Source organism: Phocoena sinus, chromosome 7, assembly GCF_008692025.1.
Source record: "Phocoena sinus isolate mPhoSin1 chromosome 7, mPhoSin1.pri, whole genome shotgun sequence".
Taxonomy (NCBI): domain Eukaryota; kingdom Metazoa; phylum Chordata; class Mammalia; order Artiodactyla; family Phocoenidae; genus Phocoena; species Phocoena sinus.
Window position 1 is genome coordinate 72,259,867 of NC_045769.1, and position 14,057 is coordinate 72,273,923.

Genomic DNA, 14,057 nt, shown 5'->3' on the forward strand with positions numbered 1-14,057 from the left:
ATCCCACATGCCACAGAGCAACTAAGCCCGTGTGCCACAACTACTGAGTCTGCTCTTTAGAGCCTGTGAGCGACAACTACTGAGCCCGCGTGCCACAACTGCTGAAGCCCACACGCCTAGAGCCCATGCTCCATAACAAGAGAAGCCACCACAATGAGAAGCCTGCACACCTCAACAAAGAGTAGCCCCCCCTCGCCACAACTAGAGGAAGCCCGTGCGCAGCAACGAAGACCCAACACAGCCAAAAATTAATTAATTTTTTTAAATACCCAAAGTGTCTTATTTATTTATTTTAATACCAGTATTTATCTAATACCACTACTTACACAATACCAAAAGTGTGAGAAGTACATAATTTTAGATTAAAGCTAACTCTTTGAAAAATTCACCGCACTTGTTTTTCTGTTTACCGCTTGGCGATCATCTCTTCCTGAGTTGGTTTTTGTGAACACCTCCTATGCAGCCGTATCCCTGACCCAGGTCGCCTCCCAGCCCTGCTAGTGGTGGCAAGCTCTCTACGATAGTTTTTAGACAGGATTTCTTTATAGTTTTTTCTTTTCCAGATGAGCATCTGCAAGGCTGTCAGCCATTCCTTCCTTGGAGGATATGATTTCTAGACCTTTGTCTACCATTCTCACTCTTCTTCAGAAGAGCTCAGACTAGGTAAAAGGAGATGTTTAGAACAAATGCGTTTAATGTAGAAAGCACTCAGTGAAAGCAGGCTGCTGTTATTCATCTATTCCTCCACTCCTTTCTCCTGAATTTTGGCTGTTTATCATTTGTCAGGCACTATGCTGGGGCCTGACAAAGAGGAAGCAGTCCAAGGACGCACATCTAATGGGGCCGCAGATATGGAGGCGATGCAGCAGCGCGCTCAGGGCTGCACAGAGAGGCGGTGTTGACACACCGCCATGGGCAAGTGCAGAGGGAGCCCTTAGCTTGGTCAGGGAAGGTCAGAGAAGCCTTGCTCCTGCTGGAGAGGAGCATTAAACTGAGGCTTGCAGAAAGACACTGAGTTTCCCAGGTGAAGTAACATCTTACAGGTCAGAAAATAAAGATGGATCAGGGCAGATGCAGGGACTTATATAGGATCTACAGGCAAGCTGGAGCCCTATGAGTTGCCTAGGGCTGCTGTTACAGAGTACCACAAACTGGGTAGCTTAAGATGACAAAATTTCACAGTTCTCAGGGCTAGAAATCCAAATTAAGGTGTCAACACAGCCATGTTCCCTGTGAAAGTTGTAGGGAGGATCCTTCCCAACCTCTTCCAGCTTGTGGTGGTTTGCCAGCAGTTCTGAGTGTTCTGACTTACAGCTGCATCTCTCTCCCCCACCCCTCCCCGCACTCTGTCTCAGTGTTCACATGGCGTTTGCCCTGTATCTCTATCTGTGTCCAGATTTTCCTCCTATAAGGACAACTGTCACATTGGATGTAGGCCTACCCTAATGACCTTACCTTAATTTGATTATATCTGCAAAGACCCTATTTCCAAATCAGATCCCATGCACGGGTACTGGAGCTTAGGACTTGGACATGTCTTTGCTGTGGCAGGGGGGCACAGTTCAAGCCATAGCAGTGGGTATCAGGGAATGGTGAGCCAGGGGGCCGAAAAGCATAATTTCTTTCTATAGTCAGGATCATATATTTTCCTCAGTACAAACCTAAATCATTCAGGGAACTTGAATTTGTTCCTAATCAAAAAATCCAGGTATTTTCATGGCTTTCCCTAAATTTATACAATCGGTTTTTCCGCCCTTGTAACTTACATGTAAGACTTTTCCCTATTAAATATTATAGTGTTGGCTTTGGCCAAGAATTCATGCTGGCCTATTGAAATAATTTCAAGTATTAATTCTGAATCTTACATTCACCATCCCCCTAGCTTTGGGACATTTATGTATTTAATAAGTGAGCTATCAGTGACCTGATTTATGGCATTTTTAAGTGTTGAAAAAGTGCTGGCCAAGTGCTGGGCCTTGTGGCACATCACTAGATGCTTCCTTCGTGCTGTGACCCTGACCATCTGACTAACTCAGTCACTTGTTTAGCTAGTTACCCACTCATCCAAACCACATTTCCTCTTCCCAGATATCCTCGTCTAATCCGTGAGCAAATAATGATTTTTATTTAGCTCAAACCAAAGTATACTACGTAGCATTTCCGAGCAACCTGACTTCCTCACCAACCCCCGAAGGAAAAAGGGCAAACATTAATGTGCATGACGCCCTGAAGGACTTCACTGGTGCCTATTCTTTTCACCAGTCTTGCTAACCTTCTATTTCACCAATCCATTCTGGAAATTTCACTTCAGATCAGCATTAGCCTCACTGCCTTTCATTTCTAGAATCTAGTTTTCTGTTCTTTTAAAGAATCAGAATGGTATTTTTCCTTTCCATTAGCACCTCTCCCATTATGCAGGTTTTCTCAAAACAACCAAGATTGGAAAATCCTTACTGATTAGGTCATGTAAATAAGAAGCACTTTTAGCCCCAGTCTTCATTCACAGCCCCCTTACTTGCATCTTCTGGAAAATGCAGTAAATTCAAGCTATCTTGAGAGTGAGGCATATTACCTTCATTTGAAATACGGTAATATTGTAAAACTGACACTAAAGTAACTTACAGCACGTGACTCTCTGGTTCCCTTCTTTCTCATAAAGATAATTCCTCTCTGATTTTCTTAAATTTTAAGATTGTAAATTTTTAGAGCCATACTACTCTGTCTTTGGAATGACTGGTTATCTGCAGTGTCTAAGGACAGTCTTATTCAGAAGCAAACCAGTAGGAAGCCAGTGTGGGAGCCCTGTTTATCCTTTTCCATCAGATCCGCTCTTCAGAGACGTGACCACTGTCACAAGTGACCCTTGAACGAAATATCTAAGTTTAGAAACATCAACTGTGCTGGCAGGCTACATTAACATTCCCTTGCCTATCAGCTCAAGTGTATTTTTTTACTAACGATACATTTATATTATATCCCCAGATTTCTTTAAGAGCTGAAGTGAGTAAAATAGATATCATTTTCCTTTTCATTCTGTTCTTCAGGCGGGCTTTTCAAGGTCATGGGGCAGTCAGGATTTGTTACTTAAAAAAAGGATGGCCTGACAGCATTTGGAAATTGATATGCTGGTGCCGTGTTCTGGATCAAAGCCAACATTAGTGTTCAGTCTAGGAAATGTCCAATTTGACGCTGTCCTTTTTTAGCTTGTGTCAGAATCAAGAGAAAGTTCTAGGTAATTTGCGCACTCTGTTTTAATAGTTTCAGATAACTCTGTTTTGCTTCAGAGAGCATGTTTACTTTTACTCTCTGTCATGCTGTTCTTGTTTTGAATGAAGCAATCATTTATAGTTTTTGGTGTTGAAGTTTAGTGCATTCAGTTTCTACAGACTCTGAAACAGTTCTCTGGTACTGTGTGTGTGTGTGTGTGTGTGTGTGTGTGTGTGTGTGTGTGTGTGTGTAAAAGCTTTCTAGTTTTGATTTCTTTTAAAAAGAGCAGAAATTTAGAGATAGTTGCAACAGGTCTGGGAACCAAAAGTCTTCTCGGTGTTTTGGTTTTTTTCCCCCCAGCAACCTTTTACAGTTTCCTTTTTGGTAGCAATTTTTAATTCCATGTTAAACACCTAAATTACCTTGCTTCCCTCATTTGTTTTTATAAGCTAAATTGGGATAAAATACAAGGCGCCATGTTCATTTTCCAAGGCAAAAGGTAGTATTTCCCTGCTCCCTGCAACTGCCAACCTCCCTGAATTCCCCACACCAAACACTTTAAGGGGAAAAAATGTGTACTCCATGTTTATGTTTCATTCACTGAACCAATATATATTGAGGGGTTTCATTATGCAAAGATCTGTACTGAAAAGTAACCATAAAAATGGTAGGCCTGGGCTTCCCTGGTGGCGCAGTGGTTGAGAGTCCGCCTGCCGATGCAGGGGACACGGATTCGTGCCCCGGTCCGGGAAGACCCCACATGCCGCGGAGCAGCTGGGCCCGTGAGCCATGGCCGCTGAGCCTGCGCGTCCGGAGCCTGTGCTCCGCAACGGGAGAGACCACGGCAGTGAGGCCCGCGTACCGCAAAATAAAAAAAATAAAATAAAAAATAAATAAAAAAAGGTAGGCCTACAGTTTCTCAACATTTTGTGGCTTAGGACCATGTCATTATGAAGGTGAGGAGAGTAGTCTAGTGCTCTCCAGTGGTTAGAATTGGAAGTGCTGTTATTCCAGAGAATTCTGGGGCCGGGGTGGGGGGGCATGGGGAGAAAAGGTTAACATTTATTTGTTACCAGACATCTGTTATGTGCCAGCACTGTGCTGGCCCCCTAATAATGGTGCCGTGAGTTAGATGTTATCACACCCTAGGTGATAGGTATGGTACAGATGGGGATGGTGAGGCCAGACACCAGAAGCACAGAGGTGGTTATTGGCCGAATGAACACTTGAAAAGAGCGCTCTCTCTCTCTCTCTCTCTCTTTCTCTCTCTCTCTCTCTCTCTCTCTCTCCCTCTCCCTCTCCCTCTCCCTCTCCCTCTCCCTCTCTCCCTCTCCCGACAACTCCATCTGCTTCCCAATATAATATTGTCTTCCTTCTCGTAAAGTACTAGATCATCCTGAAGGTGAGATTGTTAAAGCAAAGAAAATACATTACAGGTTTTGTTGGGAGAGGAAGAAAATTTTTTAAATGCTCTATCATTGTCGGTTCATAAATTCAACTCAGAAAGAAAAGACCACTTTGTATAGTTAAATTACCTTTGTTTTAAAAGTTAGACATTTATCAGTGTTTTGAGACTTTTCAGGACTCATTTTTATGTTAGATAATCTACGTTTTACTTGCAAAATTCTGGGTTCCATTTTCAGCAAGTATTATTTTCCTCTGACATATTAGTACTTGGGAGCACTAATTTGGTCCTGACCATCTGTGACTGCATCTGTAAGTGCTGCAGTATAGTGACTTGTGGCAAAGATGCTGTCAGAAGATCCTGTCAGTGACCCTTTGTGTGCTGTGTGCTCTTAAAAAACCAGAAAATACTGTAAAGCTACTTTACCTTGATTGCAGATCATAACAGACTGGACACTTAAGCTATAATAGCAGATCTATATAATAAATCAAATGCTTTACAGTGTTCTTTTCGTTTAGAAGAGAGGTATAAGTTTTTCATAGAATATGGCAAAAAGTGCATCTTAGCCATTTCTAATGAGGTAGTTTTAATATTCATTCTATATGAATTATTTAGTTCAAGCCATACATGCAGTACACAGCATCAATTGTTACTTTGTATAGCATTTATAATAGATTAGCTGTGCCAGCAGGAATGTTGAAAAGGCAGGGTAGCAGGAGTGGTTCTGCATTTAGCCAGAAGAGGTTATATTCATCCCCAAATCTGGGTGTAAATTACCAATTTTATTTGTGTTCTGAAAGAATGTGTTTATCTTAAAATTTCAGTGTTTTGAAAAACTAGATACGTAGATGTATATGTTTTCTCTTGAAAAACATGATACTTTGTCCCAAAGCTTCTGTCATTTGTTCTCCAGCAGCTCACATGTCGTAAAGCAGCCCGTCTGGCCGAGGGCTGGACCACCTGAGGGATGGTGTGCACTTCTGCTAAATTAATCTGCAGGCTCCAGGTCTGGGACTGGGGCTGAAATTCACTGTCCTTTCCAGGGTAGTTCAGAAAAGTGAACCCTGGTGATTCCTCTTCTCCGTCTCCTCTGCCTTCACAGAGGCAAGCCACTAGCTTTCTATAACACAGATACAAATAACATAGGTTATTTTTCTCAGCTGTTAAGTTAGAGCATTTGAGGCTAGTTAGAAGAAGTCCTCTGTCTTAAAAACTTTCCTGTCTTCTAGAACCTTTCCATTCTTCTCCTAGCTCTCCTCAGCCCTCCATGGTAACTTCTTGAACTTGAGTGTTACTGCTTGAGTACGGAGAGCCAAAAAAATTAAATAGTAATAATAAACCAAAAATGTGACATCTCTCTTTGCTAATTCTAGCCACAAGATTTTCATTAATCTTACTAAAATCCTGCTTTCATCATATCATTCCACAGTTGTGAAACCTCCAGCCACGTTCTGTTCCCTGACTCCTCTTCCTAGAACCCGAGGCCCTCTAGGACCTTTTCAGACTTGATTTCCGATCTTCCCCACACAGCTCGCATTAGACACATTCTTCTGTTTATTGTCTTCCGTGGCCTACCTGAATTCCTGTTTTCCCCAAAGTCTTTCTTGCTGAACTTGACCTTCATCCTACGTTTATGCTTCTTTTATTCAGCATTCATCATACAGGATCTCAATATTCTTAATTATTTTTTAATATTAATAATTTCTTACATTCCCCCCACCCCCGCCCGCCACAATTATCCCCCTCAGTGGCAGGAATGACATCTTACATACTTTTCATAGGCCTTGGATGGTGAAGGGCATGCTGGAGATGTGCTGTAAATATGTGAGGCTAGATTTGATTTCTTGGTCTGGCCTCTTTCTTCACTGTACTTGTCTTTCCTGCATTCCATTCACCTTCAGCACCAGGTTGGGTTTTGACCTTTAGGGCTGTAGCAGCTTTTCCTGCCAAGCATTTTCCTTCTTCCAACCCTGACTTCCATTCCAGCCGCATCAGGTGCAGCTTCCTGTTCTGTTCCATATACCAGGAGTCCTGTATGCACAAAGCACATCCGGCCGTACCGCACAAGTGGAAGGGGCAGTTAACGAATGTTAGGACAAATACCGTATGCTAACACGTATATATGGAATTTAAGAAAAAAAAATGTCATGAAGAACCTAGGGGTAAGACAGGAATAAAGACACAGACCTACTAGAGCATGGACTTGAGGATATGGGGAGGGGGAAGGGTAAGCTGGGACAAAGTGAGAGAGTGGCATGGACATATATACACTACCAAACGTAAAATAGCTAGCTAGTGGGAAGCAGCCGCATAGCACAGGGAGATCAGCTCTGTGCTTTGTGATCGCCTGGAGGGGTGGGATAGGGAGGGTGGGAGGGAGGGAGACGCAAGAGGGAAGAGATATGGGAACATATGTATATGTATAACTGATTCACTTTGTTATAAAGCAGAAACTAACACACCATTGTAAAGCAATTATACTCCAATAAAGATGTAAAAAAAAAAAGTGTTAAGCCAAAATGACTGGAATTAAAAATGGAATATCTTTCTGTACCTTTAATTTTTGTACATCTTAGAAGTCTTATAGAAACAGTGAAACTCTTCAAGGCCAAAAAGGTGAAGTCTTAGAAAATCTGTCTGATATTGATTGCCTAATTTTAAAATTTCACATACCTATACCTCATCCTCAAATGCTTACCACTTCCTGTACCAAGTAGATAAAGAAAATAGAATGAGCTGAATTATTCAAGGTACTGAGGATTCAGGATAACATGGGTAAATGACTCCTTCTGCTAGAAAGCAGAACTAGAGAGCTCTTTTAGGCCTCATTGTGCAGCAAACTTTTCTATTAGCAAAATGAATGTAATTTATACTTTCTTTTCCTTCCCCTATTCAACCACTGTTAGAAGACCTAAAGCAAATTGTAGGAAATCCCCTTTTCCTGGGAGGCCACTGGAAAGATAAAGCAGCAAAAAAAAGCAAGTTAGAAAATGCATGTACAGTATCATCCGGGTGTGGGTGTATGTCTGTGAATTATTTTCCCTTTTCCCCCCACAAGTCCACAATAACAAAGGGCTCCTAGTTCCCAAATCCATTCCCACCAAATAGATCCCTGTGTTACTCCTTCTAAGCTTTAAAGCCAGCCATACCTCCTCTTCACTGATACATTTGTTCTCTTGGGCGTCTTATTCCAAATAGAACAATGTTGTCTACCCAGGAAGTCAGGGAACAAGTTTCTGAATGTTGTCAGCATCTGTGTTAGAGGCTTCAGCAGTTCCGGGGTCTGCCCTCATCCTCATGCCACTTGTTTGGAACTGTGCAGATCCACAGTGGGAACAGCTTTGAACCTCTGGAACAGTCTGTGGTTGGCGACCAAAGTTTCCACACTTGTCAGCATGATTTGGCCAAGCAAACTTCTGTCTCCCTTCTTTGCTGCTGTGTAACGTTTAGTGGGTCCCTTACTCACTCCGCTCCTTCGTTTCACAACTGCAAAGTGGGAATAAAACTTCACCTACTCAAAAGGTCACTGTGAAGATTAAAATAATTGACCTAAATCGCATAGAACAGTGCCTGACATAACATAAAAGCTGTATAAATGTAATCTGTTAACTTCTGTTATTCCCCTGAGTTAACTCACTAGGTCATAGGCTTTCCCTTGTGGATACTGATTTGATAGCCCATAGAGGTTTTTTTTTTTTCTCATTTCAATCCCCTCTCCCTCCTTCTTGCTAATTATTGTCATTTGCACGGGCACAGCCTCTCTCACGGTGGTAAGTTTCTTTGTCCTTCAAAGGCAGTTCAGCTATTAAAGCAAACAAAAGCAATCATCCTATATGCACGAGCAATATCCCACCCTTTTTCACATCGTTTTTTGTTTACATTATAGGTGTACACTTTTTCTTTCTGTTTTTTTTCCACACGCCCATTGCTTTTTTCAGTTTAATAACGTTTGTAAAATAAACTAACATAAACCTTGCCAATGACCCTATGGTGCCTTAATTGAGTTTCCAACTGGGATGACCAATACTAAAATAACTCGTCAACCCTTACCGCCATCTGTTGGTGGTGGGTGGAATGGACTCTATTCTCCAGAGCCTTGGCTTGTAACTGGCCATGTTCAAAAGCTCCAAGTTCCCTAGTAGATGAGAGAGAGGAGAAAGAGACTATGTGTGCGCGCCTGAGTGCCATGTGCAGGCACTTGTACGTTACAAGTTACAAGTTACAAAATCTGTAAGGATGGGCTTCCCTGGTGGCGCAGTGGTTGAGAATCTGCCTGCCAATTCAGGGGACATGGGTTCAAGCCCTGGTCTGGGAAGATCCCGCATGCCGCGGAGCAACTAGGCCCGTGAGCCACAACTACTGAGCCTGCGCGTCTGGAGCCTGTGCTCCGCAACAAGAGAGGCCGCGATAGTGAGAGGCCCGTACACCGCGATGAGGAGTGGCCCCCGCTCGCCACAACTGGAGAAAGCCCTCACACAGAAATGAAGACCCAACACAGCCATAAGTAAATAAATAAATAAATTTAAATTTTAAAAAAATCTATAAGGATATGCATCGATCCATTTAACATTTCGTATTCAGGACTTTAGGTGGTTCTAATATTTCAGTCTGCTTTTCTGTGTCTTCTAATAACAAATACGCATTTCTTTTGTAATTATGGTAAATTTTCAAAAAGGTAGAATTAATGAAGGACTCAGTGGTGGGGGGCAGAGGAGAAAATGAAGCTTTATTTTAGTAAGTACAAACTAAAATATGCTTAGATTTTATATTATAGCAGATGAAAGAAGAAATGGAAATGGGGAAGAAATGACAAAAGCTGTGGTACAAACAAAAGAAACTTGGGTAGCTTCTAAGCGAAAGGTTTTATTAGCCAATAGGTTTAAATGTGAGATTTTTACTTGTTATCCTCTCCCTTTGAAATTCTCATTATTCTGTAGTCATGTCTCTTAATTACTCTTTATCCTTTTACTGTCAGAGCTTCCTCTGGAGTGGATTAATCTACTCTCAGCAAAGAATATTATATGCTGGGTAGCCAGGACTGTGCGTCTGAGCCTTGTTTCTTTGAAGCTGGGTAAAACCCACAGAATCTTCGTATTCACATTTTCCCCATTAAATTCTGCAGCTTGCTTTCTTGGGCATGCATCTCCTTGGTGTCCTTGGAGTGTGAATCCTGCCAGTGAGGAGGCCTGTTTTCTCCTAATAAATCCTATGTCCCTGTTACTTGACTTTTTTTTTTTTTTTTTTTTTTTTTTTTTTTTACAAATTAAGTTGCAGATAGGAACAAGGGGAGGTGAAAATCTAGTTGCTTTATGAATTTCTATCCAGATATCTGTTACTCTTGCAGGCACTGCTGATCAACAATAGAATTAGACTAAATGTTAATCATCTGTAATGACTTCTCCCCCCCACCCCCATCCCATCCCTTGCCTCACATTATTAAATCTTACTACAGATAAGACTAGCAGAGGGGAATTGCTCTGAACCCTGCTGCCCCCTTTCCTGTTCCTTGAGGTGCCATTTGCCAGACGGCTCATCCCCATATTGTAGATCCTTTCTCATGTCATCAGAAGAACTTGTTCTGTACTCCATTCCCACAACGTGGTGACTGCCTCAGCCCCTGAGAAGCTAACTGAGTGAACAGCTCACAGAAAAAGGTATTGTAGGAGAGGAAAAGGCTTCAAAACCCTGCCCCACCGCCACCCCGGGTAACTCCAGAGAAGCGTCTCACTGACCCTCTGATTGCAGGGAGGCTAGAGTGCAGTAGTACCACAGAGTGAAAACTGTTTCGACTTTCTGGGAAGTCATGGGCTTTCAGTGTTAACCCACAAATCATGATGAAAACCACAATAGAAAGTAAAACCGATAAATTTCAGACATATTTCTTCTCCTACACACACCCCGCATCCCTCCTTCAACCATGAACCACATACTTATTTCTTGTGTCTAAAACAAACAAACAAAAAACTTGCTTTGGTTTGAAAAATAAATCTATTCCAGTCCCTTAATAGATCTTCCACTTTTTTCCTCACCTTTCATACTCTGAGTATGTAAAGGAAACATTGTTTCTCAAAATTATGTCATAGATAAATTGCAGTGAAAACTTAAATTTAACCATTTTTGAGCTTTGAGGTTTTAGGCGAGATCTTAGTCTCAAAATTTCTATGAGCTTTTGTTTTCCCATTAGCAAAAATGGGAATAATAACAGCTACCTCATAAGACGGTTGTGAAGTTAAATAAGACCATACATACACAGTGCCTAGAAATTTAGGAACTGAGTAAATGTTATTCCCTTTCTGGTTTCTTATAAAATCGCCCACTAAATGGTTGAGGAGATTAGGGAGAGTTTCGTGGAAAAGTTAGTGTTACAACAGGTTCTTTAAGTTCAAGCATGGATAGAAGGGGGCAATGGAGAGATAAGAGAAGTGATATAAGAATTCAAAGTGGTGTTTAAGGCAGAGTAATGCAGCAGACTGGGTTGGAAGGACCAGAGGCTAGAGGCCAGAGCTATGATATGCCTTTTGTATAGGTGTAGGCACAGTGAAGGGAAGGAGTGAATATTACACACATCTCAGAAGAGTGATTGACTGACTGGATTCAGGGATGGCTGAGTTGAAGATGTCTCAAGGACCACAAGCTTGGGAATGGGATGATGCTGTTGAATGAGATGAGATATGAAGAGGAGACAAGGAAAATGCGTTTGAGGTTCTTTGGGGATGGGATTTAGAAAATAGTGGACATCAGGTAACATCTAACTAGATATTTAAGTATCTTAGTAAGATACTAAGATAGTTAAGTAAAAAGAAGAAGACAAAAACTAAAGCTTTGGTTAGATTAAAAAAAAAAACAGGAAGGAGAAATGGGCTTCATCAAAGAAGACGTATAAATGAAATCTGTGGCACTGGATACATTTCCTAGGAAAAGGAAGGGTTAAGGGGCTGATTATCAAATGTGATGAAAGTACTTGGTTAAGGAGAGAGAGGAGGAAGCTGAATGGGCCAAAAAACACCACTGAAAGAGTGCCCGGAAAGGTAGGATGAGGTCCTGAGAGTGAAGGTCCTAGAAGCATAGGTGTGGAAATAAGGAGAAATGTCAGATGTAGCAAAGATCAAAGAGAACCCAAACCAGAGTGGAGTGTGGCATGGATTGAGTCTAGTGCTCTCAGGAGCCTCTTCACTTTTCCTGCTTCCCACATCTTCCTCTCTCCATGTCTTCTTCCCCATTATTAATGTGGAGAGCAGAACCAGAAGGGTAGAAGGCCAGCCCCTGACCTTCTCTAAATTTGCTTTCTTCTGTTTGGTTTACAAAAGACCCTGAACTCTGTGACCGCAAGCAAAGTCTCTTAATCTCTGTAACTCCCAATCCCCTTATCCTACATTGGAGTCATACCAGTTTTCTTCCCTACTTTTGCAAAGGGCTGTGATAGGGATGCAGTCTAAAAGCATTTTCAGCTAAAACTTGTGCAAAGGAGAGAGTGCTGGTACATATCAAGCTGTCCGTAACCTAGGTAGATAAATGGTTGCTATAAGGTGGTCTTTAAATCACTTATTGTTTCTGTTTTGCAGGGTTTAAAAAAAATTTTTTTTGTAAGCTTAGTGACCTGTGTTAAGGTTGTTATAAATACTCAGAATCTCTACAGGGAATTGAAGGTGTTTGTGTAGCCTTATGCCTCTTGGATGTAATTGTCATTTGAACCTTAAATTATCTTTACTTTCATGTGCCCAGTTAGTAATCATTTGATTACATGATTACACAGAGTGAAGGTTAACTGAGGGAGAGAGGTGGCCCAAGCCATTTGTTTCCTCTAGATAAGTATCTTTCAGCTTGTTCAATACATAAAATAGAAACCTGCAACATTTAAAATGTTTTAAAGTGCTGCACAGATACTTCCATTTTCTAAAACTTTTAAGAGTCTTTTTAGTCCTCAGCAGAAATCACGAGAAAGTAGTATTAGAGAAAATGTGAAATTTTTAAAGTAAATACATAGGAAAGTAAAATTTTGGAATTTGCCACATCTAAATGGGGAAATGTCTCAGATACCTCAAGTATGTTATGTGCATTCCCCCAAAACCTAGTAATTTTTAAGAGTTATTTTTCAAAGGTTTTTCTTCTCCGTTTTTAGAAGACAAACATAGCGGTGCTTTGCGTTGTGGTCTGGTCACTGTGAAAGGATGTAGGTAGTACATATATTTAAACTCTGCTGCCCCTTTGTTTCTGAGAGCAGTGCCCTCAATTTTAATATTCTGAATTTTTTTCCTTCTTCTCCCAACTTCTGTTGTACATTAAGGAATTTGAACACATTTTTCATACAAACCTTCATAAAAGTAATGCTTAATTCCTGATTCATTGGTTTATATTTTTGCATTGCCTATTTCTTGCACACACGTGCCCACACACACATTAGTGAGTACACCGTATAACTATTATTACAGCATTCAAAGAGGTCTTAATAAAGGTATTTATAAACAGTTGTCAAAATCTTAGGTAAAAAAGACCTGTTTTAAATAACACATCAAGTGTGTTAAAGATGTATACACATACGCACCTTTCTGTGGTGATCTACAGCCATGCAGAGCTGCCTGCAAAAGCAAAATGAATAGATATGATCCAGGCAGCTTTCCCACCGTGATTAGTTCATAAAGGCTATGTTGATCTTAGTACTTTCCATTAACACTTCTGTAGCCTTGCCTTTGGGTTTGTATTTGACCACAGACATGGTGTTACTAGACGAAACTATTTTTATAGAGCTCACATTCCATTTTTTTGGTCCCAAGATCATCAGGTAAGTACCTGATTCCTCAAAGCTAAACATCAAACTGTAATCCAGAGATTCAAATGAGAGGCCTAGCTGTTCCCCGTTTTTAGTTTAGTTTGTGTTTAGAATTCTCATTTCCCGTCCCCTAGTAAAGAACATTTTGTACTTGAAAGTTTGCAGTTGTTTGATAAGTGTGTGTGTTCTCTGGACTTAGACATTAATAAAGGTTCCTCAATTATAACTTCTTTCTCTTTTTTTTTTTCTTAGATATGGGAAAATTGTTTCCACGAAGGCAATTTTGGATAAGACAACGAACAAATGCAAAGGTATGTTTCCTTGGCTGTTGATTTGCTAAATCAGGGCTTTAGAAAAATAATGGAATTTTAAACTTGATCTTTGGTTTCAAAACTACCTCCATTTATTAAAATCCAAATCTTACATGTCACCCAGTTTCTGTCTTGCACAATGTCAGCATATTGCTTGCGTTTGTCCCTGGTTGAGTTTTGGCTGGAAACCCAACAGCAGCTAGCCCTTTGCCAGAATCCCAGATTTGATGCCAGTAGAGTTAACATGCAAAATACCGGCTGGCATTTATCCCCTGCTCTTAAAAGGGGAGTAGAGTTAGAAAATAGCTTTTCTTTGCTGAGCCTGAGGAGATTAGAGCTGCTTACTGAAGACCATTGGACTGCACTA

At 41.0% G+C, this 14,057-nt stretch overlaps 1 protein-coding gene across 10 annotated transcripts in view; it reads left to right on the top strand.

The window, feature by feature from the left end:
• RBMS1 (RNA binding motif single stranded interacting protein 1) overlaps positions 1-14,057 on the top strand; it is a 214,413-nt gene that overhangs the window by 157,528 nt on the left and 42,828 nt on the right. For all 10 annotated transcript variants that reach the window (XM_032636684.1, XM_032636688.1, XM_032636679.1 and 7 more), the window contains exon 3: positions 13,632-13,690. In XM_032636684.1, coding sequence (XP_032492575.1) covers positions 13,632-13,690 — 59 coding nt within the window. The remainder of the gene's footprint in view (positions 1-13,631; positions 13,691-14,057) is intronic.